This window comes from Pelodiscus sinensis, chromosome 2 (assembly GCF_049634645.1).
Source record: "Pelodiscus sinensis isolate JC-2024 chromosome 2, ASM4963464v1, whole genome shotgun sequence".
Taxonomy (NCBI): Eukaryota; Metazoa; Chordata; order Testudines; family Trionychidae; genus Pelodiscus; species Pelodiscus sinensis.
The window spans coordinates 70,070,742-70,097,959 of NC_134712.1; the positions used below are offsets into that span (position 1 = coordinate 70,070,742).

General features: G+C 42.1%; 1 protein-coding gene across 2 annotated transcripts in view; it reads right to left on the bottom strand.

The window, feature by feature from the left end:
* The window catches only part of SPIDR (scaffold protein involved in DNA repair), a 348,017-nt gene that overhangs the window by 77,592 nt on the left and 243,207 nt on the right, over positions 1-27,218 (bottom strand). For both annotated transcript variants that reach the window (XM_075920729.1, XM_075920730.1), the window contains one exon: positions 26,287-26,561. In XM_075920729.1, coding sequence (XP_075776844.1) covers positions 26,287-26,561 — 275 coding nt within the window. The remainder of the gene's footprint in view (positions 1-26,286; positions 26,562-27,218) is intronic.

Below are 27,218 nucleotides of genomic sequence, written 5' to 3' on the forward strand. Positions count from 1 at the left end.
TTCCCCAGGATTCCAAAAACCTCCTAGGTATATCTCCTTGACATATTACACTTATCCCATTGCCGCCCACGTCCTCCACAGCGAGAAAAGCCGCTCCGCGTCTCCCTGGTCTGCTGGGGGTGGGGAGGCGCAGCTAGTGCGCCTCCCCGCCCCCCACAGACCAGGCTTTTCTCACCGACGCCTGGGGTAGAGCAGCTGGGGGGCTGCTGGGTTGGTCCCACAGCGCCGAGGTGCAGCGCTACCGGACCAACCCAGCAGCACCCCAGCTGCTCTGCCCCAGGCGTCCCCAATGCTGAAACTGACCAGCAGCTGACTACAGGAAGCCCGAGGCAGAGCTGCTTTGCCCCGGGCTTCCTGGAATCAGCCGCTGATTAGTTTCAGCAGCGGCTGACTTGGGGACACCTGGGTAGAGCAGCTGGGGTGCTGCCGGGTTGGTCCCCACAGCGCTGAGGTGCGGCGCTGTGGGGACCTACCCGGCAGCGCCCCAGCTGCGCTGTCCCAGGCGTCCAGATTCGACATGCAGGTTCATCAACACCCTATTCAGATCCCTCTGCTGGATTATTTTTCTCACCATATCAAGTTTAAAGTTGTCTCTGCCTTCAAGGCCTTGCCCTATGCTACCCTAGTCTATCTCTTGTACCTTTGTCTTTTATTTCATCCTTCATTTAGCCCCTCTGTTCAACCAATCTCTACGCCCTATTTGTTTTTTACAGTAATGCCTAGAATCCCCAACAAGGTTCAGGTCCCATTGTACTAAGCACTATAAGACACACAGCAAAAGAAAGCCCCCATCCCAAACAGTGTACAATTTTAAGCTTAAACACGTAATGCAACAGATGAGGGAAATAACTATAATGGGAGGGGAGACAGGGTACAGAGGATCCCAGTATATGTTTCCCCCTTATCTGTTGTTTTGTGTATCCATGGCTCAGCAGTTGGGGAACATGATCCAATTCATGTCTGGCCTGATCTGCATATCCATCATTTGCAACTTGTACTGTACTCACTTCATCTTTTGCATCCCTTTTCTATGGGTGCTTGCCACCCACTGGCGGATAGCACACACTCCTCTGCCACCATGTGGGATGCCAACTAACTCCTCCCCTTCCTTCCCAGTGCTTCCTGCCTGACATGATCTGCTGTATGACATTCAGGAGGCATGGGGGGAGAGAGGGAAGAGATGGGATTGGGCAAGCATGGAGGAAGGGGCAGAAACGGGCAGGAAGGGGTGAGAGTAAGTACAGTACTATACCCATCATGAGTGAAAAAATGTATTCAACGTATTAAAAGTGGGCCCATGTCTAAGAGGCAACATAAGAGTGTAACACAGAAGCTAAATTAGATATTATAGAAAGTACTGAAAGAGATGAGTATGCAGCTGATGTTGCTCATATTCTCAGTTTGCCTGCTTCGATGGTACGGTCAATTTTTAAGAGTGCTGATCTAATTTGTGAAAGTGATAGAAGTGCTATGAAATTGTCTTCTACAAAAGATAACTAAACAGAGAAAAGAAAAATGGAGAAAATGAAATATTTGCTAGATGTCTGGATAGATGACCTCAATGAAAAACCCTCCCGACCCCTGTGTTTAAACCAGTTGAACCAGGACAGGGAAGAGCCATGGAGTAATCAGGTGCCCTGATATGACTGTATTTGTAGCACAAAAGTGCAGATGGGCTGAAAGTTACACCTTGTTTCAGTAAAATCCCAGATGTGGGGACCTGAATGAAGTAGATGTCAGCTCTGACTGTTCTATCTGAAAAACCCATACAAAAAGAACCTTAAAGATCAAAGTCTTATGGTTCCAGTGGATCAAGAGAGATGACAAACTCATAGCATCAGATCTAGATTTGATCAACATGTCTAAAAAAATCTAAAAAGGGCCAATTCCGGAAGGAAACAGATGACTAGGGGGTCAAAAACTAACTCTGTTACATTAGACTCTCATGGATTTCACTGAAGCATGAATTCTAAGGGAATTGACCCAAGGATTTTCTCTAAATCAGTGATGTGATCTAGGAAACAAGTGATGGATGGATCAAACAGAGCTTGCATCAATTTTAAACGAAAAAAACTTTTCCAAATCCAGTAATATGCTGCTGATGACCCAGATCACCTTAATTGAGAACATCAACAATACATCTTCACAGAAAGGTTAAACCTCTCACGCCATGCTGTCACTATCTTTTGCTCCTAAAGAAATGCCTTCTAACATAAGCACATATAGAACAACATAAAATCAAACTATGGAGAATTGAAATCAATGTTCCCACTAATCTTTTCCATTCATGTGAGTATTTTTCCATCCATGTGTCACGTTATTGGATTATGAGGGGAGCAGCCAAGTCACTGCTGCACTCATGGGGGGGGGGGTGTTCGCCCCAAAAGTGGTACAAAGGGGGCCATGTGAAGGGTCAAACAAAAGCTTACTTTCTTCTGATTCTGTATCTGCTCTTTATATATTTGTATAATGTCTGTGTGTGGAGTTAGGGATCTGTACTCTGTATGGAGACTGGAAGTCTCTCTGAATGGGCTTGAGTAATGGGTTAGGAATGTTTGCCTGTGGACATGCTAATGAGCGAAACTCCAGGGAACGATGGGCCTCTGAAGGCCAAAGACACACCTGGCTGTGTGACTCTAGCCAGCCTGGAAGAAACCAGGAAGGAGGTATAAATATGCCATGTGGTCGACTCCAGGTGGTCTTCAGATCTGCTTCTGACCCCAGATGCGGCCTCGCAGGGAATCACGAGCCAGGAAGAACTGTGGACCCATCATGCCATAGGATGTGCAACAAGGACTTTTAAGCCAGCAGTTATAACATCGCTGCTAGAACCTGTATCGAGAACTGGGAGATTCGATGCATGTAACGTATGATTCTTTAACAACCTTACTCTCATGCTTTTCTTTCTTGTAGTAATAAAGCTTTAGATTGTAGATTCTGAAGGATTGGCTCAGCGTGGTTTGTGGGTAAGATCCAGAGAGTAAATTGGCCTGGGATCTGTGGCTGGTTTCTTGGTAGAAACTTTTTCAGGGTAGGCGAGATTGGGTTCTAAGACCCCTCACCTGTGTATAGGTCCGGGGCCATCTGGGGCACGGATATTGCTGGGGTGTCGGAGGGGTTTCGCTTGTGAGGCTTCAGGCAGGCAGCTGAAGCACTCTGTGGGACTGGTTTGTGACCTGCTTGGAAAGGTCACCAGTCTGGGGGCTGTAAGGAGCCCCGAATTTGAGCAATTCGCCCTGAGCGGACGCCCTCGGCTGTGCCCAGACCCAGCCCGGTCTGTCACACCATGTGTGGAATAAATTCATGTGCACCCAGGCATGTAAATGTGCATCATCAGGAGAAAAAAATATGTATCTGTGGGCATTCTGCTAATCATCTTGGAAGTATTTGAATCTTTCCTGAGTGGCTGCACAAGCTCCCAGCTTACATGGAACACTGATTGGGACCAAGGGAAATATATATCCTTGGTTCTATCATAACAAAAAGTTTTCTAAGAATGTAAGAAATGGTTGGGAAAAAAAGGAAATGGGGCTTAAAATGCACGAGAAAGAGGCCTATCAAAAGTGTTCATCCATCTTGGCACTGAGAATCAGCACCATGGTTTTCTAAAATGTTCCAGCCCAACTTAAGTGTTTTGTACTTGATCTAAGGAGTCTGTCAAAAAGCATAGAGGATGACTATTTCAATGCCCCCTCAAGAACATAAACAAAATTATCTTCTAACCACCATAAAGCTAGCCATTTTACAAACTGAGAGATAAATGAGACTTGAGCCATAGTGTAAAAGCAGGCCAGATAACGTGGGACTATTTTGTAAGAAAATCAAGATGCTCTCCCAACAACTTTCCCAGCGACACCTTCTGAGCACAGGCTATTAGGAACAAAGACTGTTCACATTCTTTTGAAAGAGTAATGGTCTTGAATGGTTGGGGGAAATTTATCCCAATAGGAAATGAGCAATTATTCAATCTTGGGAGATATACTTTCTATAATCAGGGCAAAAATCTAGTTAATTCAGTGTTAATTAGGCCACTGCCCTTACTCAAAACTATTCAGCAGCTACACTGTTGGTTGGGGATGGGGGTTTAAAAAGATATAGCATTATCAGACTTCTCTTTCACCATGAAGCATACCTCCGATGTGACAGATGGTTGATGTACTGTGCTGTATTTTGAGAAGAATGGGATGTTTTTGTACAGATACATAAACTATGACAGTGAACTTTGAGATTTCCTTGACTCAGAAAACTATTTCTCACCACTAGCATCTGAGGATATTCTTACCACTGTAGATGTAGAAGAGAAGAATAGGAATTCATGCTATGGCCCCTTCACCATAGCCTATCAGTTTTCAAAATTCTCTCTCTCTCTCTCTCTCTCTCAAAAACAAAAAAAACCCCAACCCCAAAAACATATTTTCAGATTTTGGGCTAATGGAGGTAGAGCAGGGGCGGGCAATAACGGGCCAAGTAGTTTCTGGGCTACCCCATCCACAGACCATTATTGGTCTGGGGGTAGGAGAGCCCCATTGCCTCCCCCTTCCCACTAGGCACCCATACCCCTGGCAAGGTGGGAAGAGGTTTTGCACGCTCCCCCACCCCATGCCAATCAGGGCATTGGGGGCGGAGGAGCGCACAAAGCCTCCTCCCACCCTGCGAGGAGCATGTGGCACTTTGAAGTGCCGCGGGCTCCTTGCAGGGCCAGGTCAGAGCAAAGGAAGCTTCGCACAGCTCCCCCACCCCCAGTGCCTTGATTGGCCTGGGGGTGGAGGGAGAGCATGAAGCCTCCTCCCACCCTGCAAGGAGCACGCAGCATTTCAAAGTGCCACGAGCTCCTTGCAGGGCAGGAGGAGGCTTCATGAGCTCCCTCCATCCTCAGGCCAAACAGGGCCTGGGGCAGGAGAGCTGCATGAAGCTTCCTTTGCCCTGCCCCTGCTCTGTGCGAGCGTACAGCACTTTGAAGTGCCGTGTGCTCCTCGCGGCGGGGAGGGAAGGAGGAGAGGAGAGGGCAGAGGAAACTTCGCACGCTCCTTCCGTCCCTAGGCCAATCAGGACTTGGGGGCAAAGGAGCGTGTGACATCTCCTCCTGCCATGCGAGGAGCACATGGTGTTTCAAAGCACTGTGTAGTCCTCCCAGGATGGGAGGACATTTCACGTGCTCCCCCGTCCCCTGGCTCTAATTTGTTTGGGGGCAGGGGAGTGACAGGGCCTCCACGGACCAGATCATTGCACTTGGCGAGCTAGATCCAGCCCACAGAGGCCCTTTTGTCCACCCCTGAGGTACAGTGACTGTAATGGAGTGGAAGAACAGCCACTATGGCCTTGAGAACAGTGCTGAGCCTGCCTTCATTAGGAAGGAAATGCTGGCTAGGGGAAAGACATACCTAGGATTAACTATTAGGACAACTAGGTTAGCTTGTAAAAGGGAAAGTGTTAATTCCACCTCTCCTACAGAAATGGTAGGCAGAGCAGAAACAAAATGTTCTATTTCTTCTTTGGATTTCTGTGCTGTAATCTGCCTCAGAAGAATTGTGAGTGTTGGTGGGGAACCTTAAATTACATCAGGGAGAGAGACTGAATTGACAGGATTATCAGAGACCACCACAGCTGTGTTCCAAGGACATTATTTCTTACCCCTTTTGGGTTCCCCCTCCCCTTTCCTGACTCATTCTCTTTTAGAGGAGGAGTAAGGAAAAGTTTGAGAGCGCGCGCGAAGGAGAGAGAGAGAAACTGGAAAGGGTAATTGAGCTGTTATCCAAAATCTTTGCTCTAATAGCCAGTCACTTGGATCAATGCATAGCAACTAGAACTAAACCAACAGTCCAGACTGATGTACTCAAGACTTGCTGGAATGTGCCTTATCCCTAACTATTAAATGCCAATAGAAAATACTTTATGTAGCTGCTTACCAGCACAGCCTTATTTAAAATAATAACTAAATGCACGGTTTATAAAAATGTAATTGAATTCTGTATCTCTTGTGTTTTGCTATGTTAAAATTTTATACAAAATCCCCTTGGATCCTGTAGAGTTTTAGTTCATTAAAAAGACACATGTTGTTTTAATATATATTCTATGACAGCACAAACAATTTTCATGTAAACACAGTCATGAACACCATGAGTAACAACTTTGTTTCCATCAGAAGCCCTTTTTCCTGCGTAAGAAGTCTGCACGCTAATAGATGTCCCAAGCTAATGTTAACCAGCTACAGCTGGCTCACAGCTATAAAAAGCATTAATGAAAACATAAATACTGTCTCCGCCCTCCTGAGCCAGTACGTCAAGGCTGCGCAAAAGCAGCACTTTCCAAGTGTTCTGTGTGAATGAACTGGCTGCTCTCAACCAGCTTGGGCTGGTTCTCTGAAGTTTGTTTACTGAACAGCGTGTGCAGAGAGACGTGCTGATCATGGGGGATGGAAAGAGAGAGACAAATCACATGATCAGCTGGCTTAGGCAGCCACTTTTACTGACAGTCTTGAATGATGTAGTTTTCGATAACAAATAGAATAAGGAGGACAGGGGTGTTTATAAACAAAAAATATTCAACTATAAACAAGATGTGACCATCTTTATCTGTGCTAAATACCATATGGTATTTTGAAATTTATTAATTTAGTATCTGCTTTATTACTCAGTAAAAGTCAATGCATGCAAAGAGATACTGAAAGAATAAAGAGAGAGGAGAAACTATTATAAGTTTTCCTCTTTGCTCTCAAACTCTTTTATAAATAACAACACTTACTTTTTATTGTACTTAACATTATTTTATTGAGCTTCATCATTTAAAAATGAGCAAATGGAACAGACATGTACATATACAGAACCCTCTCCCCCATCTGTATTTCTATTTAATGTGAAAAAAGTGCAACATTCATGCAACACTAAAGTTGCAAACTTAAACATAACCAACTCAGGAAATTAAAATGTTATGGTACTGCTAGTAGCAAGAGTAACAAACACACTGCATATATGTAAGTATTCTCGGACTGCAAACTGCTTACAATATGTGCAATTAAATTCTAAGTAAGTTAATAACAGCATGAGAACTATTACCTTATCATTGCCAAACTTGTGTGTTTCAGTGTGTGTAGTTGATTGTAACAAGCCCTCAATGAGCATGCGCAGAGGAAACTTACCTGCTGTGCCTGCCACTCTTTCAAAGGATGCAGCAGAAATCAATCCAATCTGAGTTCCCCCAATTCTTCCAAAAGCACAACCTGCCCCCAAGAGCTCCTACTGGGGAAGGAACACCAAGGCCCCCTTTGTAGAGTTTACCTCTTAAAGTTATATTAACATACATTTTTATTTCAATTTCTTTGTTTCAAATAAATAAGCAAAAATAAACAGCATTGCCAGCATTGCAATTTCATCATGAGTTTCAAGATATTTGATATACTGTATTTCTTAAAGCCTCAGTTTCTAAAAGTATGTGAATATGTGAGAAGCTCAGCTTTCAGCTTTTGTTTAAAAATAAACTATCCACAAGGGTGCAGAGAAAGTTATCCAAGTGTAAGTTAAAAGTTCAAAAACCAGAAAGTAAATAATAGGAATTAAAAATGTAGTCCTATTTTTAAAAGCCAACCTCATGATTTTGAGGGGGCCTGGCTCTTGATTTTGAGCACACGGCTAACTATACTGAGACTGTCTTGCAGAAAATCATCTCAAACAGCAGCAGCAAATATGTCAACTCATCCACTTCATTCCAACAAGATGCAACTTCTGAGACAAGTTGAGACTTTCAAATTAAAACAGTATGGGACATTAGACAAACAGTGTAAGGGTTAGTTCATTAGTGTGAGGGTTAGCTACAGTTTTTCAACATGAATGTCCTTGTCGACCCTAAGGACTAAAGTCATACATTTAACACAGTGTTCACTAACTTGTCTTCTAACAATTCATTTTCCCTCAGGCTTTGTCTATACTGGCAATTAAGTGACAAAGCTTTTGTTGTTCACTGGTGCTTACCTCCCCTCCCCCGACAAAAGTTCTGCCTCCACAAGTACTAGTGTAAACAGTGCTTTGTCAGCAGGATTGCTCTTCTGCCGACAAAACAAATGCCACTTAGGCCTTGTCCACACTGGAATATTTTGTTATCAAACACTACCTTTTGGCAACAAAACAGTGAGAGTGTTTACATTGCAATGCAACTTTTGTTGGGAAAAACACCCAGTTTTGTTCATCCTGCAACAGGCTTTTGTCTTTCCCCCTCCCTTTATTGTTAACAAAGGGTTAGTATGGATTCTGCTATTTGTTTCGTCGAGTGAACTGGCTTTCGCCAGTATCCCACAATTTCTGCCCTCAATGTTTTGTGATATCTGCTGCCCTGCAAGCATGCACCCATCCCCTTTCAAAGGTCTGGGAAGTATCTGACAGCTGAGTGAGCTGCTGTTTGGGAACAAAGAACAAATCCCTGGAATGCTCCTGTTCTGCCCTGCTAGGAACACAGCAGCAGGTAGACTACTGCTGCAGGGGGAGGGCTGGAGAGATTGCTGTGCTGTTTTGACATTCCTCTGCACAGAGAGCTCACAGAGCTAAGAGGGAATCTCAAGAAGTACAGGGATCAGCTCTACCTTCCCAAAACACTGCACTGTGGGATGCTTACTCACATTGCTTTGCTCTATCTGTTGATAGGATGCTAGCAATGTGGCCATGAAATGTCGGCAATAGGAGGCAGAAAAATCGGTTTGACAGATTTTCACTTTTGGCAATTTTTGCACGTTGACAGCGCTTTCGTCACCAACGCTTTCCAGTGTAGACATAGCCTTAAAGGAAGTTGAAGTTTTTTTCATCAAAATTGCCGACAAACAGTGTATATGTTGCCTGACTTAAAGCAACACGGCTGTGTCAACACATCCTGGGCAAGCAACAAAAGCACAATGGTAAATATAAAAAAAAGTGACCATCCGAGAATGTTGGAAGGAACATGGACAATTAGAATAGAGTTATAGAAGCAACAAGAACAAAATTAGTGGAGGGAAATCTGCCGAACATCTTAGAAGAATATGCTCAAATGAAAGGAGAATGGAAATATTAGTACATAAGCTCAATTAGGACTTAATTAGCCTTACAGAGACTTGGTGGGATAAGTGTCATGACTGGAACATTAGAATAGTTTGTTCAGGAAAGAAAGGGTGAAAAGGAAGAAGATGTTACACTACATATCATGAATGCATACCCTTATTCTGATACTTATTCAAAAAGAGATGGGATACGGACCAGCTAAAAGTCCCCAGGAAAAGATTAAAGGAGTAAAAATCAGGGGGTGATGTCATGGTAGGAATCAATTTTAGACTACCAAATCCAAATTCAAATATGGCCTAGATTGGAGTTCTCATACTTGATTGCACTATGATACCTTTCTGACAACAAAAATTACTATAGAACCCAAGGTGGGGGGAACCAAAGCTTAAACCACTGGAGCTCAATAGAAAAGGGATGAGGGCTAAACCAAAGCCCAAGGTTTGCAACACCAGAGACGGGGTCCCAACCCACATCTTGAGAATCACTGGTCTAAATGAAATTACTGTAAAATGGATGTATGACAGGTAAAAAAGCCATTCTTGAAGACTAGTTATGAAAGGTTCGCTATCTAACTGGGAAGACATATATAGCGGTATCCCAATCCTGGTACAATTCACTATTGTAATGAATGATTTGGATAATGGAATAAAGAATGTTTACAAAATTTGTAGATTACACCAAATTGGGAGAGACTGCAAACACTTTGAAGGACAGGATTAGAATCCAAAAGGACTCGGATAATTTGTAGAAAAGGTCTGAATTCCACAAGATGAAATTCACTGAAGACAAGCACTATATACTTCACTTTTCAAGGGAAAATCAAATGCATAACTACAATATGAGGAATGACTGGCTAGTGTGTAGTACTGCTGTCCAGGATCTGTAGGTTATAATGGACCATAATTTAACTATGAGTGAACAATGTGATGCAGCTGTAAAAAGGCTAATATTCTGGGATATATTAATAGGAGTGTCATACGTAAGCTGTGCATTTATACCCAACTAGCCCTACACTAAGTTTTCATGTGGACAAGACATAAGCAACAGAGATTGGAGTTTAACTCAGGGTAGTTTTAAAAAGCATGGAATTACCTGAGGTGATAGGTAACAGCCAGCATGGATTTGTAAAGAACAAATCATGTCAAACCAATCTGAAAGCTTTCTCTGAGAGGCTAACAAGTCTTGTGCATAGGGTAGAAGCAGTGATGTGGCATACCTAGTCTTTGGTAAAGCATTTGATATGGTCTCGCATGACCTTATCAATAAAGTAGACAAATAAAACTTAGATAGGGCTACTATAAAGGTAGGTGAATAACTGGCTGGATAACTATTCTTAGAGAGTAGTTATTAATGGTTCACAATCATGTTGGAAGGGCATAAAAAGAGGGGTTCCACAGAGGTCTGTTTTGAGACTGGTTCTGTTTCTTCATCAATGATTTAGATCAGTGTTTCTCAACATTTTTTTTAATAAAGTACTTCCTTTTTAAAAGAAATATATATATATAAGTATCCACCAGTACATAGTTTTCAGAAACACAATTTTTTTCTACTATTGCAACACATTTGTTTAAATAACTTAATCATAACCGGGTGGGCAATAACTTAATCATAACCGGTTTTTGGGTGTAAAAAGTACAAAAATAATAAAGTGTTGTAAAACAAAAACTCAGTTTTCTCCAAATATCAGTTGTGTTGACATACCCTCCAGACTTCTCTCAAGTACCCCTAAGGGCACTCGTACCACTGGTTGAGAAACACTGATTTAGATGATGGCATAGAGAGCATGATTATTAAGTTTGCAGATGATATCAAGTAGGGAGGGGTTGCAACTGCTTTGTAGGATAGGGTCATAATTCAAAATGATCTGGAAAAACTGGAGAAATGGTCAGAGGTAAACAGGATGAAGTTTAATAAGGACAACTGAAAAGTACTCCACTTAGGAAGGAACAATTAGTTTCACATATACAGAATGGGAAGTGATTGTCTAGGAAGCAGTACTGCAGAAAGAGATCTAGAGGTCATAGTGGACCACATGAGTCAACAGTGTAACACTGTTGCAAAAAAAGCAAACATGATTCTGGGATGCATTCACAGGAATGTTATTAGCAAGACATGAGAAGTCATTCTTCTGCTCTCCTCTGCCCTGATTAGACCTCAATTGGAGTATTATGTTCAGTTCTGGGCACCACATTTCAAGAAAGATGTGGAAAAATTGGAGAACGCCAAGAGAAGATCAACATAAATGATGAAAGGCCTAGAAAATATGAGCTATGAAGGAAGACTGAAAGAATTGGGCTTATTTAGTTTAGCAAAGAGAAGACTGAAAGGGGACATGATAGCCATTTTCAAGTATCTAAAAGGGTGTTAAAATGAGGAGGGAGAAAAATTGTTCTCCTTGGCATCTGATGATAGGACAAGAAGCAATGGGTTTAAATTGCAGCAAGGGAGGTTTAGATTGGACATTAGGAAAAACTTCCTAACTGTCAGGATAATTAAACACTGGAATAAATTGCTTAGGGAGAATGTGGAATCTCTATAACTGGAGATATTTAAGAGTCGGATAGACATCTATCGGGGATGATCTAGACAGTGCTTGGTCCTGCCGTGAGGTCAGGGGACTGGACTTGATGATCTTTTGAGGTCCCTTCCAGTTTTAGTGTTCAATGATTCTAGAAGATTCTACGATTTTATAAGACACAGGAGGTAACGGTCTTCAGTACTCAGCATTACTGACGCTTCAGCTGGAGTTTTAGGTCCAATTCTGGCTGCCAAATTTTAGAAAACACGGGCAAACTGGAGTGAGTCCAGAGGAGAACAACAACAAAAAACAATAAAAAGTGTTATATTACACACACACACACACACACACACACACACACACACACACACACACACACACACACACACACACACACACACACACAGATTAAGTAGAAGTCAATGAGAAATGGAAATGACTTTTGCCAAGAAATGAGGTCCTGAATTCTTTAGCTAAAAAGCTCTTATATTTTGTATTTAGGCTTTCTAATATAGTTGATTAATCTGCAACCCTATATATAAGAGATAACATAAAATATTTTGTCCCTAAGGATCATATTCACTTGCTGCCACTTTCCTCTGTCATGCTGGATGGAGTGTTTAAAAATCAGGGAATATACTTGGGGGCAGGGTACAAGCCCTACAACATGAACATTAGTCTAAATAAGAAAAAACATCTGCTACAATCATGAGTCAATCATATCTCGATTCCATGGGGAACTCTAGCATTGATAAGTGCCCTGATCACTCACAAAAGTACTTGTGTTCAAGAACTATATGAGTTCAAGGGATATTGATTGATAAACACCAAAAATCAAAGGTACACTACATTAAATAGTATTAATTTATTCCTAGTACATCCTATTGGACTGTGAAGAAATCAAGAGCTCTAGTAAATTCAGGAGTAAGCACCGAGATGGTAAACTCTGAACTGTGACCAAAGAACAGCATCATTTGTCTTTTTTACTATACCAAGACTCAATTACACAGAACCAAAATGTCAAATCTTGGCATCATGCAATATAAAAAGCTTTAAGAGGATTCAAGTCCATTCCAATTACATTCTGTACATTTTGATGATATCACTCTGTCAATTTGAAAGAAAAATCTCTCTAAATTATTTGCATTCAATTTTAACCTCAAGTGCTGCTAATATAGGTCATCCAGAGGAGTTTGTACTGCAGCCAAACCTAGGCCTCAAATCAAACATCCAAAACTCAGAGTTATAAAAGCCATTTAAAATCTCTGTCAGTTTGTCAGAAAAGTGCAAATCACTTCCTTTTTCTTGCCACAGAAGTAAATAACAACATCAACAAAGACTCCCTCTTAACCCTTGTACAGATATATATTCACTGCAAGGTCTGATAAATAGTAAATTCATATTTATCTACCGCAGTAGTTTGTCTGCATATTACTTACACCATTTGGAGACATGTGCTCTTCTACACACATAAAGATGCAATTATTAATCTACTCAGGAAAATAAAGGGAGTTAGGAAACTACGTCTACGCAGCAGGGCTAAAGTCAAATTAAGCTACACAACTTCAGCCAAAGGCAAGCTTGGGACAAGAGGCACACTTATGCAGCTCCCAGCCAGCAGCACTCTCAGGAAGGCTTCCCTGCCTCCTAGCAGCCCCAGACTGCTTTGTCCCACCTGGCTTTCTGTGCTGCAGGGGGAGGGTTAGCGAGCTGTCCCTGCCCTCAGCAAAATCTCTCAGAATCTATTGGCCAGAAACCAACCAATGGGAGCTGAGAAACTGTGCTGCACTGTTCTTGCCCCCAGCAAAATCTCTCAGGTCCCATTGGCCTGTTTCCAGCCAATAGGCACTGAGAGATTTTGCTAGAGGCAGGGATAGGGTGTGAAGTCTATTCCTCTCCCCACAGTGCAGAGAACCATAGGGAGCAATCAGCCACTTTGAGCAGCACTGCTTCCTGCCATAGAAATGAGCCAGATTAGAAGGCTTGGTGGACTGGATCAGGCCTGTGGGCTATAACTTGCACACCCCTGCTCGAGGCCCTCTTTCCACTCAGTAATAGCTTAGTCACAAAAGTATTCCCAAGTATATGAAGGACAGTATCCAACTTGATGAAAGTTGGTATTGGAATTTAATTAGACAAATACACAAGTAAAACAGCACTATATGGCAGATGATGAGGAAGTGGAAAAAGTGAGGTGACAAATACAAAAATGTACCAGGTTATACAGGGCTGGGATTTTGGTGGATGTACAGGAAAGGTATTTCAAAAATACAGGCAGTCCCCGGGTTACGTACAAGATAGGGACTGTAGGTTTGTTCTTAAGTTGAATCTGTATGTAAGTTGGAACTGGCTCCAGATTCAGCCGCTGAATCTGGACACCAGTTCTGACTTACATACAGATTCAACTTAAGAACCCCAGGCGTCCCCAAGTCAGCTGCTGCTGAAACTGATCAGCAGCTGATTCCAGGAAGCCTGGGGCAGAGCAACTCTGCCTCGGGCTTCCTGTAGTCAGCCGCTGGTCAGTTTCAGCAGCGGCTGACTTGGGGACGCCTGGGGTAGAGCAGCTCGGGTGCTGCTGGGTTGGTCCAGTAGCGCGGCCGCTCCTCGGCGCTACTGGACCAACCCAGCAGCACCCCAGCTGCTCTGCCCCAGGCGTCCTGATTCAGCCACTGCTGAAACTGATCAGGACTCCTGGGGCAGAGCAGCTGGGGTGCTGCCGGGTTGGTCCAGCAGCGCCAAGGAGCGGTGCTGCGGGACCAACCGGCAGCACCCCACCTGCTCTACCACAGGCCCCGGGGCTATGCTCCACATCTCCCTGGTCTGCTGGGGGGGGCACTAGCTGCGTTCCCCCCCCAGCAGACCAGGGAGACGCGGAGCAAAGCGGCGGAGGACCCGGGCCGGACCGCGGCGCTTCCAGATCAGCTGGAAGCGCCGCAGGTCCGGCCCGGGTCCTGTGCGGCTTTGCTCAGCGTCTCCCTGGTCTACAGACCAGGGAGACGCTGAGCAGAGCGACGCAGGACCTGGGGCCGGACCCGCGGCCACTTCCAGATCAGCTGAGCAAAGCCGCGCAGGACCCGGCCTGACCCGCGGCGCTTCCAGCTGATCTGGAAGTGGCCGCGGGTCCAGCCCCGGGTCCTGCGCTGCTCTGCTCCCCGTCTCCCTGGTCTGCTGGCTCCCGCAGCAGACCAGGGAGACGGGGAGCAGCTTTTCTCGCCCCGGAGGAGGCGGGCGGCGGGACCAGGCGTCCCGCCGCTTGAGTCCTCCGGGGCGAGAAAATCCCCTTTCGTAACTGCGGATCCGACGTAAGTCGGATCCGCGTAACTCGGGGACTACCTGTAGCCACAAAAGTCCCACTGTGAATAAGTGTAAAGTTATTATAATTTGTAACCTAAAATATGCCTATTCTTATTCAATCAATGAATATGATTTTTTTCTTAATTATGACATTAAAGGCTAAAGAGAGGAAACAGAATTGAATGTTTAAAGCCCTGACACATCAGACCTTCCAGTCTGGCCAAATTAAATAAAAACTGTATGAATATAGATTAAGGAATGATCCTAATTTTTTAATTCTGAATCTAAAAATAAACAAATAAGTAAAATGAATTGGGTACAATGGAGTAAGATTAAAAGGGCTAAGGCCACATTCCTACTTTCTCTCCCGAGTCATATATCAGTACCAGGCAAATTAGTTGAAACTATAGTTAAGAATAGAATTGTCAGATACATAGATGGACATAATTTTTTTTTTTGGGGGGGGGGGAGAGGGGAGAAGTCAACATGGTTTCTGTAAAGGGAAATAAAGCCTTACTAATCTACTAGATTTCGTTGAGGGGGTCAGCAAGCATGTAGACAAGGGAGATCCAGTGGATATAGTATACTCAGATTTACAAAAAGCCTTTGACAAGGTCCCTCACCAAAGGCTCTTAAGTAAAGTACGTTGTCATGGGATAAGAGGGAAGGTCATTTCATGGACTGCTAACTGGTTAAAGGACAATAAACAAAGGGTAGGAATAAATAGTCGGTTTTCAGACTGGAGAGAGGTAACTAGTGGTGTCCCCCCCCAAGGGTCTGTACTGGGACCAATCCTATTTAACCTATTTATAAATGATCTGGAGAATGAGGTAAAAATGAGGCGGCAAAATTTGCAGATGATACTAAACTGCTCAAGATAGTTAAGACCAAAGCAGACAGTGAAAAGCTTCAAAAGGATGTCATAAAACTAGATGATTGAGCAACAAAATGGCAAATGAATTTTAATGTTGAACAATGCAAAGTAATGCACACTGGAAAAATTATCTCAATGTGTATCAGCAGTCAAAAAAGCAAACAGAATGTTAGGAATCATTAAAAAGGGATAGAGAATAAGACAAAGAATATCTTATTATTTCTATATAAATCCATTGTATGTCCACATCTTGAATACCGCATCTCAAAAAAGATATATTGGCATTGGAAAAGGTTCAGAAAAAAGTAACAAAAATGATTAGGGGTTTGGAATGGGTGCCATATTAAGAGAGATTAATAAGACTGGGACTTTTCATCTTAAAAAAGAGGAGACTAAGGGAGGATATGATAGAGGTCTATAAAATCTTAACGGGTATGGAGAAAATAAATAAGGAAAATTATTTACTTGTTCCCATAACATAAGAACTAAGGGTCACCTAATGAAAATAATAGGTAGCAGGTTTAAAACAAACAAAAGGACATTTTTCTTCACGTAGCACACAGTCAACCTGTGGAACTCCTTGCCAGAGGATGTTGTGAAGACTAGGACTTTAACAGGGTTCAAAAAAGAACTAGATAAATTCATGGAGGTTAGATCCATCAATACTTATTAGACAGAATGGGTAGGATGGTGTCCCCAGCCTGTTAGTCAGAGGCTGGAAATGGATGTCAGGAGAGGGATCACTTGATCATTACCTGTTCTGTTCACTCTCTTTGGGAAGACAGGATGCTGGGCTAGATGGGCCTTTGGTCTGACCCATTATGGTCATTCTTATGTTCTATTTATTATTTTCAAATGACAGCTTCTCTGGAACTGATGATGACAAATTTTAAACATTAATATTGATAGTCCTCACTCAGCCAAGCCTCTCATGAATCAACTTACAAAAACACTTTTCAGAATGAGCCTCTAATTTTGCAAGTACAATATGTTGTATGTGCAAATATTTGAATTTGCACATATAAACAGTGTTTATACAATTCAAGCAAAAATATATTTGCATGTACAAATTCTAGGCAACATGTTTGGGATCATTTAGATTCTCACCCATCTATTATTTATTGGGCTATTTATAATGCATTTATCACCACTATATCTGAAACACTTGCATTTTGCACCCTGGTAGAAGGATAACAAATTCCAGAGACACACACTGGTTTTTATAAAAGTTTAGGCATGCTGCTCCAGCATGACTAAACAACTGCCTCCAGGTCAGCCTCAAGTCATGTATTTGGGTGAGAGGGTAGGGGTAAAAAAACACAATGGAGGATTTCTGTATTCAGCACCTCCTGCTGCACAACTTCCAGAGACACAAAATTCAAGGGGAAGAAAGGTCAAAACAAGGGGAGAAATTCCATACCTTTCAAATAGACCATCTTTGAATACTTCTTGACAAATGACAGATGTTGGAAAATTACTATTCCTCATTTAAATTCAGTCTGAGAACAGTAACTGAATATACCTTGATTGTTGCTTTAGGGATGGAAAATTACCGGTGCAAATTGCTGGTTTTCTACTCCCTAAACTGGTTCCCTACCACTAGGTATTACATGCAGAATAACAATGCTACTTTTATAATTCTTCCATATTCTTTCCAGAATCATTAGGCGTTTCATAATTGGTGCATAGACACAAAACTGGGAGGAAGGAAAAAAAGAGGGAATGGTAAGATGTTTATATGCTACAAAATTTCCCTAACTATAGGCTGTGATTCACTTTAGGACCAGTCTAAACTACAAAATTAGGAGCCTTTTACGACATCAGTAGTGTGAAAAATCTACACTGAGCGGCAATGTAAAGTTGACCCAAGACTAATTCTTCTATGAACCTAGCTGCTTTTACCTATGCTGAAAGGAAAATCCCTGCTGGTGACATACGTGTATCTACACAACACTACAATTGTACCTCTGTAGCATTTTAAGTGTAGGCAAGCCCTTGGTGTTGTATGCATTTAGGAGGAGAAGGGGAAAGGAAGTGATTATAATGAAGGTGATGGCGAATACAAAACTGTGCATAATAGTAGTTCCATGAGAAACAGTGAGTGAGCTAGCAAATGTACATGTACATAATAATAGCAAAACCACAGATTAGCAGAAATCCTACTTTTTCTTCAACAAAATAGCAATCTTCAGAGGAGACTACTTTCAGCAGAGGAACATGCTGAAATGAAGTATGATGCTTGATCACACCATTCCCACCTTCTCTCCTTTACTGACCATCACCTGCTTGGAACTTCTCTTGCACAATAGCTAGTCTACTACAATTCTGATAAAATATAGCAACAAAGACAAATTCTTAACAAAATATTCTATCATTTTATTAGTTGTTATCCAGGAAGGACTGCTGAGCAGAGATTAGATCCACCTACTGAAGAAGGCAAAGAAAGTATTTAGATACAAACTGGCTAACCTAGTGAGGAGGGCTTTAAACTAGGTTCAAGGGAGGGCAGGTGACCACAGCTCACAGGTAAGTAAAAAAACATGGAGACCTGGGAGAATCATCAAAATTTCAGGTGAGCATTGTTTGTAATATCAGGATAAAGAAGAGACAAGACAGAATGAGGATACAAGAGAGAGAAATCAAATTGGTATCTTAGAAGTCTGTCCACTGTGAGAAGTATGGAGGATATGCAGGAAGAACTCCAAATACTAAATAAATAACCACCTCAGAGAGACTTGGTGGGATAATACACAGGACTGAAATATTGGTATTGAAGGTTACAGCTTGCTTAAAAAGGACTGGTAAGGAAAAAAAGGGAGGAGGTGTAGTCTTGTATATAAAAATGTATATACTTGAACTAAGATTGATGTGGTAATGAAACAAAATAGTTAAAAGTCTCTGGGTAAAGATAAGAGGCAAAAAACAAGGGTAATGTCATAGTAGGGATCTACTACAGACCACCTATCCAGGAAGAAGAGGTTGATGAGGCTTTTTTTAAACAATAAAATCATCCAAAGCATAGGACTTGGTGGAAGACTTCAACTATCTAGATAACTTTTGGGAAAACAGCATAGCAGGGCCCAGATTATCCAACAACTTTTTGGAATATATTAGAGACAATTTATTTCAGAAGGTGAAAAAATGCTACTGGGGTGGGCAAGCTGTTCTAGATTTGTTGTAGCAGGTCTAGTAAGGACCCACAAAACTGAATGCTGATGGCGCCCCTGTCAACCCTGGTACTGAACAGGGTTGCAAGTAGCAAGGGAAGTTGACAGGAGTTTCTCCCATTGACTTCTCACAATGGGACCACAGAAGAAATTTGATTTAAGGTACATCAACTCCAGCTATGCTGTTTTCGTAACTGGAGTTGCTTATCTTAAGTCAATTTCTCTCCCAGTGTAGACCTGGCTTGAGGGAATGGGGAGGTAAGATCTCATGGGAAGCATCTCTAAGGGTATATCTAGACTACATGCCTCTGCCAACAGAGGCATGTAAATTAGACATACCGACATAGACAATGGACTAGGGATTTAAATATCCCCCACTTCATTACAACAAAAATGGCCACTACGTTGTGCCGGCTCAGCTGATTGTCGGCACAACGCAGCAGTCAAGACGCGGATCGGTTGACAGGGAAAGGGATAGGTCGAGGCATAAGGGATCGGTTGACAATGGCTTTTCCTGTCGACTGATCCGCGTCTTGACTGCTGCGTTGTGCCGACAATCAGCTGAGCCAGCACAACGTGGTGGCCATTTTTATTTTAATGAAGCGGGGGATATTTAACTCCCCACTTCATTGAGTATGTCAGTATGTCTAATTTACGTGCCTCTGTCGGCAGAGGCATGTAGTCTAGACATACCCTAAGAGCAAAAACAATTGAAGACAACTGACAGTTTTACAAAGAGACATTATTAAGAGCACAATAGCAAACTATATCACTGCATAGGAAAGAGAAGAAGTATGACAAGAGACCACCCTGACTTAACCAGATCTTCAAATGATCTGAAAGTAAGTATGAAAAAAGTCCTACAAAAAGGGGAAACTAGGTCAAATTATGAAGGATGAATATAAACAAACAACACAAGTATGTAGGGCAAAATTAGAATGGCCAAGGCACAAAACAAGCTCAAACTAGCTAGAAACACAAAGGGTAACAAGAAAACATGCTACAAATACGTTATTTAATGAAGAGGGAAAAACAACAGAAAATGTGGCAAAGGTGCTTAATGACTTTTGTTTCCATTTTCACCCAGAAAGTGGTGATTGGATGGCTAGCATAGTGAACGCCAGCAAAGATGGGGTATAATCAGAAGCTAAAATAGATGAGGATGTGGGTGCAAATTTTGTATCTGCACAGGGCTCCCGTGATCAGGGCTATGCTTTCCTTATAGAAGGGACAAAGAAGGAAAAAGCAAACAACCCTATTGTAAAGAACACTAAGGCCTAATTTTCACTTAAAAATTAGATTGACCCAATTATTTCACTTAGGGATATGAAATGTCATGCCCTGGGCACTGCAGTTAGCTCAACCTCATCCCCAGCACAGATGTGACTAGGTTGGTGAAAAAAACTCTTCTACCTCTGAGAGAGGGGGAATAATTAAGTTGACAGAAAATCCCCCCTCTGTTGATGTAGAAATCATTTGCATTACAGCATGCAGTGGTGTAGATGTAGCATTGCAACTGCAGTATGGGAAGGACAGACATAACTCTACTCAGGAAAGAAAAAAAAACAGAGGAAATGTTTAGACCTTGGGCTGCAGTGGATATGTTTTCTCAAACTGTTAAGGGAACTATTAAAAAGCCTTTCAACTAGCAATCAGACTACTTTATGAGAATATTAAAAGCATACATCTTTGCTCACGAGAAGCAGCTGAAAAGAGGAAAAATCAGGGAAAATGTTCTAGTTCATGAATTGCAGGGAAGAGCCTTCAGTTACTTATTTCCTGTTTACTTCCCACTTGAAAAATTATACCCCAGAAATCTAATGCAATTAAAAATCCATCATACATTTTAGTTGAGAAATGTTTTGTTGAAAAAATGAATGGAATGCTGTAAACAGAGTAAAGTCTTACACAAAAGAAAACGTTTTGACAGATGCTAACATCTGTGAGCATGCATCTAAATGACTCTCCTTTCCACCTCAGACCTTTTTCACAATAAAACCCACTGATTTTAAAAGGATCTTTCACACCTCAAGCTGAGACTTTCCTTAAGTTAGACACTGTGTCTTACCTAAACACCAGTAGAACTGTTAGAAATGGTAGCTGTAACATTTAGGACAAACTGAAACAAAAATATCCCAAAACTGCTAAAAGAAAGAAGAGAAAGAAGAAAGATGATCCTGATAAGAGTTTACAAATCAGTTTCAGTGGACTGGTGCAGGTCATTACATCCTTTTTACGTGGCATTATATAGGCATACGCTGCATAGAAACTCTCAACAGCCTGCTAGGAACAATCCTAGCAGACATGATTGTTGTTTTTTGCTACCCTAATCAAACTAGAAATGTACATTATCTCTATTCCTCTGTTTGTACTCACAAACACTTGGGTTTCACTACTATTTTGCTTCTTTGGGATTCTGTTTGTATGGCAGAGTCAGCCTTGGCTACTTGTTAGGGCCCTGACAAAAAAAGTGACTGGAAAATAAAAGATAAAAGAAGGAAAGAACTATTCGTAACTGAGAGGGAAAAGGAGGTGATATACTTTTTTTTTAAGGTATATATTCTGAGAATAGAATGTTACTGTAAGCTAGAATTTTAAAAGTCAGGTGGGAAGCAGGTCAGGAGATACACTAAGGGTATGTCTAGACTACATGGCTCTGTCCCCAGAGACATGTAGATTAGTTTACTAGACATACCCAAATGAAGCGGCAATTTAAATAATCGCCACTTTTAAATTAAAATGGCTGCCGCACTGTGCCAATCAACTGTTCGGCGTGACAGTGCTGTAGTCTGGACGCTCCGCGGTCAACATCAAAGGCATCTGTCGACCTCCCCGGTATGCCTCGTGGGATGAAGTTTACTGGGGAGGTCGACAAATGCCTTTGATGTCGACCACGGAGCGTCCAGACTACAGCGCTGTGCCGCCAAACAGCTGATCAGCACAGCGCGACAGCCATTTTAATTTAAAAGATGCAGCGATTATTTAAATCGCCACTTCATTTGGGTATGTCTAGTAAAGTAATCTACATGGCTCTGGCGACAGAGCCGTGTAGTCTAGACTAGACATACACTAAGAGAATTAAACAGAAAATTCCTTTATTCACCCACAAAGATTCTAAAATGTGGATTCACAGCCATAACTAGCATTATTCTCTTGAAAGTTACTAAGCTTTTCCTCAAGAAGGCACTCCTTTTTTCCAACCCCAAATCTTCTGAGCTCTAAGACTGGTGAATTATCTAGTAACCCTTCAAACTTTGAGTATTGATTACACTATTACATAATGATTCCTGGCCTGAAGGGATAAAACTAACCAACTACATTTTCCTGAACCAAAGTAGCCCGCCCACAACAAGCTGAGAACAGGATCCAAATTATACACTGCTTGATACCACAAACACAAAATACAAGGCTGACTCAGCAAGTCAGGAATTTCATCAGCAGAATGCTCCTTAAAACAACTGGGGTCTTTTTTTGTATTTTCTTACCAATTAGGCCCTCTCTCAAAAGAGCCAAAAAAAAGTAATGTTGATGGAAATGGTTTCTGATGACACTTCTGCTCCATATCTCCATCTAGGGATGGTCTGAATCTATTCAGGCAAACCTATTCAGAATTCTCCAAACAGCTGTCTCTAAACACATGTAAGGCAATTTCACTAATTTGTAAAAGCTATTCTTAAGAGGGGAGAGCAGCAGCAATACACTGTCAGACAATAATGGGAAAGAAAAAGAATCATGTTGAGGCACATTTCTTCCTTTTCCCGCTCTCCAAACATGAATAGGTAATCTATAACAGCAGTTCTTAACTAGAGGGAATGGCAAATAGTATGGTTTTTAAGTTTCCTGGAAAATGTCCAGACCCCAAAATGTCATTGATTCACAGATAATAAAGATGCAAAAGACTTATTAGGTCATCTACCTACCAATAAAGGATTACACCTTCCTGTAGGTACAAGCTATATAAATACCCTTGCAGTACGCCATACAAAGCTAGATATATAGTTTTAGTACTTTGTTCATGTAAATTATATTAGCAATAGTTTTTAAAAATTTTCCTAAGAGAAAATTCCAAAGTCCTGCTCACAATTTATAAGTATCTTTGCAAAACTTAAGGTACGCAGAACAAAACACTATATTCCAGGTGTAAATCCAGAAAAGCCAGGCAGACAACCAGGACTAACATCTTGCTCCATTTTATTTTCTTCTGCCTTTTTTTTTTAAAGGCAGTAAAACAAAATGCTTTTCCATTGCAAGGATGTTTAGATGCTATAACAATAAGAAAACTGTAAAACTATTTGTCAGAAAGAAACAGCTTAAATCAATGAATTGTTGGGCTGCCCTGATATGTAGTTCTAACTTCTGCTCACTCATATTGTCTCATAAGATACACATCTTGTTTTCATGATAGAAATGTTTTCTGCAAGGAAAAGAATTGGCAACTAGTTTAAGGGATTGTCATAAGGGATGGTCACTTGTCTCAGGAAATGCTTGTGATGAAAGATTAGGAATTGACTGGCCTCTGCTCAGCATCATAAGGCTTACAGAGAAGTGAAGGATAAGCAATTTCAATGAATTTCTGAAGCTAGTGGCATTCTAACAAGCCTTCTACTGCCGACAGGAGTGTGACTGCAAGAATCCCTAAGGCTTGAAGGGCCCCTCTTGAGTCTCCTTAGTTGCCCCAAAGGGTCTGAGAGACTTTATCTATGTATAACCTCACTCTTGTGCACCTCCAAAACTCTGCAGGAACTTCCTGAGATCTTAAAAGGCATATGCACTCAAAACTCTGACAGCCTGCAACCTTCACTTAACCATAATAAAGCTTTTTGTAGGCAAACAAAATTTAATGCATTTTCTCTATAAAGTTTCAAAATCAATGTGATATGAAAGTGCTAAGATATGAAACCCCAGAAAAGGGAGATTTAATACAAATCCTGGGGTTTACAGCCACACACACACTCATTTTATTTCATTCTTTTGCAATTCTGCTTTGCACTTCTAGGATTAAACCAATGAGAGCCAGAAGTTGCAACAATAGCCAGTACTGTTGCCATCAAATGGGAACTGCATTTGTAGAAGGCAAAAGAAAACATAGAAGAAGATGAAAATGCTGTCTAAGCTACTAGGTATTGATATAGATGTTAGTGACTATCCAATAAGTAAATGTTGAGTAGCCACTCAACTAGTCGCTTCCCCCGCCCGTGCTGCCTCTATCAGAGAGAGGCAACAAAGGGGAGAGAAGCAGGAGCTAGTTCTGGGGGGAACCTGAGCAGCCCCTGCCTGTGGCCAGCCCTCAACGCTGCGAGCAAGGGATGGTCCAGCATCAGCTTCTCTTCGCTCTGGACAGAAATGTCCGCTACAAACAGGGTCCGCTGGATTCAGTGCGAGCCAGGACCGAGCAGACCTGGCTCATGCTGATCACTGCACCTCTGCGTTTTAAATGTAGTAAAAGTCCAGTGGCTCTTACTATATTTAAAATGCGGAGCAGCAGTGTGGGTGGCTCTAGACCTGGCTCCCGGAGCTTTCTCTGCTGTGGCTCCGCACATCAGCGCTTATAGACTAATCCTAAAGTCGATACAAATTGTATCGGCTATACGATTAGGCACATAATCGCATTTTAACATCCTTAGGTATTGAAGGCCTTGTATGTACTGGAGATTTTGCATAGATCCTGATGTAACCATGCAGCACAAATCACTTTCACACTGATGCATGTAGGATGAAATGCTGGCCCCACTAAAGTCAATGGGAGTTTTGCTACTGAGTTCAGCAGGGCCAAACTTCCCCAATGGGCTCAACTGGTGCAACTACATCTTAAGACAAACTGTTAATTACTCCATCTATATGTAAGGGGACTGTTACCCCTTACTAAAACTCTGTGGGAGTTTTTTGGTTTTGCCAGCTTCCAGTTTCAGAAGGGGAAGGGTTCATGAGACTGACAGACCCCAGAGACAATGGAAAGCAGCCAACACTCCATCTCAGCCTGAATGACAGGTTGGACAGGCCAGTGAGGAAGGGGAGAGGCCAGGCTCCGTCCTCCCTGTGAGCTGGGATTGTTCTGGTTCTCTCTGAGCAAACAGAGAGCTGAGACACAGCCTAAGGAGTGCAAGCCGTGTGCAGAAGAAGTCCTGCAAAAGGAACAGAGAGCTGAGAGACAGCCCAAGGAGTGCAAGCTGTGTGCTGAGGGGCAGTTTTTGCAGCAGTTGAGCCTGACACACACAGCTCAAGGAGCGCAGACCCTGTGTTGAGCAGCAGACTGGCAGTGCTCAGAGAGCCAAAAGGAACAGAGAAGCAACGCAAGAAGCTAGAGAGTGGCCAAGCAGCACCCTGCAGCTGGATGTAGTGAGCAGCTGGGAACTGCAAAGTGTGGGGAGAGGCTCTGGACTGGGAGAGGGGTCTGGCCACTTAGAGCTTGAGGCTGTGTGGTCACTGACAGAGCAAGCGTGTCCAGCCTGCAGCCCCTCCCCCCTCCGCAGCACATCCAAGGCCTCTAAGGAAGAGACTGTGGACTGTCCTTACACTCTGCAGGCTGCTGTTTTGATGTCCCTGTGCTACAGAGCAGGGCTGTTGGTTAAATGAGAACACTTCTCATTTTTTTCTTATTCTATTCTCTTTAATCTGTTGATGTTTAATAAATTGTATTTGCTTTGAACCTTATGAAGTGATCACTGGGCCAAGGCGGCCTGCAGTGTAAAGAGAGCACCTCGGAGTGGGGACACCCTAACTCCTGCCCCTAGTGACTACAAGGTCGGGGATTAAGCCCCAGGAAACCTGGGCCCAGCCTTGTTGGGGTTTCAAGGGCTCAGCTATTCAGGAGAGTGGAGAGGGAGACCTCAGGATCAGGGAGGCCATGGGGTAAAGGAAGTGGGAGCGGGGACTCAGATCCTTTCGCTGGTCCATTTCACCGGGGTGGTATAGAAGCCAGGAAAGTTCCCCACAATAGCGGGACCATTCCCCCGCTTACATATAAAATAAAGCTAATTTTTCTTTCCTATTTTAAAAGGGTGTTATAGGAGGAACAATAATTTGTTAAGTGCTTTAAAGATTGAAAGAGTTCAGCAACGGTTAGGTAACAGAAGTAGTAATTGTACAATGTAACATGTAATAATATAAGACAGGCACATAATAATAATCTATTTTAAATTATTATTCAGTCATTCATTTTAAAACTTGCTGCAGCACAAGAAACTTTGGCAAGAGGTCAGCTCCTCCTCCCACTCATGTAACATCAGCGGTGCTCTGAAATTGTGTGTATTTGGGCAAGTGTAATATTATTACAACTAGAACATTATGACTTACTTATTATATTTAGCCATTATTAGCTGAGGGCATCAGAATGCCAGATTCAGCTTCTCTTCTGTTTTGTATCCCTGATAATATAACCCTACTAGACCAGTTTGCAAGTGTTTTATTACTCACCTAACATTTGGCAGATCTGAATTTAAAATTGGTGTTCCATAATTAATTGGGTTATTTCCTTGATGCTGCCATCTGAAACCCTCTCTTCCTGGTAGATAGTACACCCTTTGGACCACCACTTGTACCTGCACTTCTTTCCACCCTGCTGCTCCTTGGCTTTCCACTACTTCAAGGAGAGAGTCATTTGGGGCATTGAGTACAAAGGGATGTAGTTTGGACTCAGCGTTGCTGTGAGTCTGTACAGTCTTTGGTGTAATAGTATTGGTACAAGCAACCTGGTAAAGACAAAGTCATAAACTAAATTACTTTATGTACTATGAAAATATGTAGTGATGCAAAGTAAAATTCAACAAAGATTCATTATAGAAAAGCATCACAAGATTATTATAAAAGTATTTAGTACATATAAACTATAACTTACGTACCATGCTTTTATCTAGGATTTTAAATAAAATCCTACAGTTCAGCACACAGTGCTCTCTTGTGTATAACTGCTGCCCCCCCGCAACCCGTCTCCCCCATTAATGAAATTCAGTTCATGTGAGATAAAGTTAACGGGGAAGAACATGAATAAGCATTAGTATTTTTCACCCTGTGTTATGTTTTACTTAGTTCATGGTAGTTCTATTGCTTCCTTTTAAATTGTAGCAGTCATCTTCAAGACACTCTACAACTTCTAAATTAAGGGAAAATAAAAGGGTGCAGAGTTTTAGAAAGCAATAATTCAACTCTCAAATTGCTGAGCTACAATTTCAAAGGATCCAGATTACTGATGAGGAAAACGGGAACCCTAATCTATTTTCCATTCTTTCACTACAACTGTAAAAAAGTACATTTATTTTGGAATAAAAACCATGCTGTCTGCTGCTTCAGTCCATATCAATAATCACATTCATCCCCATTTTAAACATTAGCCATCTCTTATAGCGAAA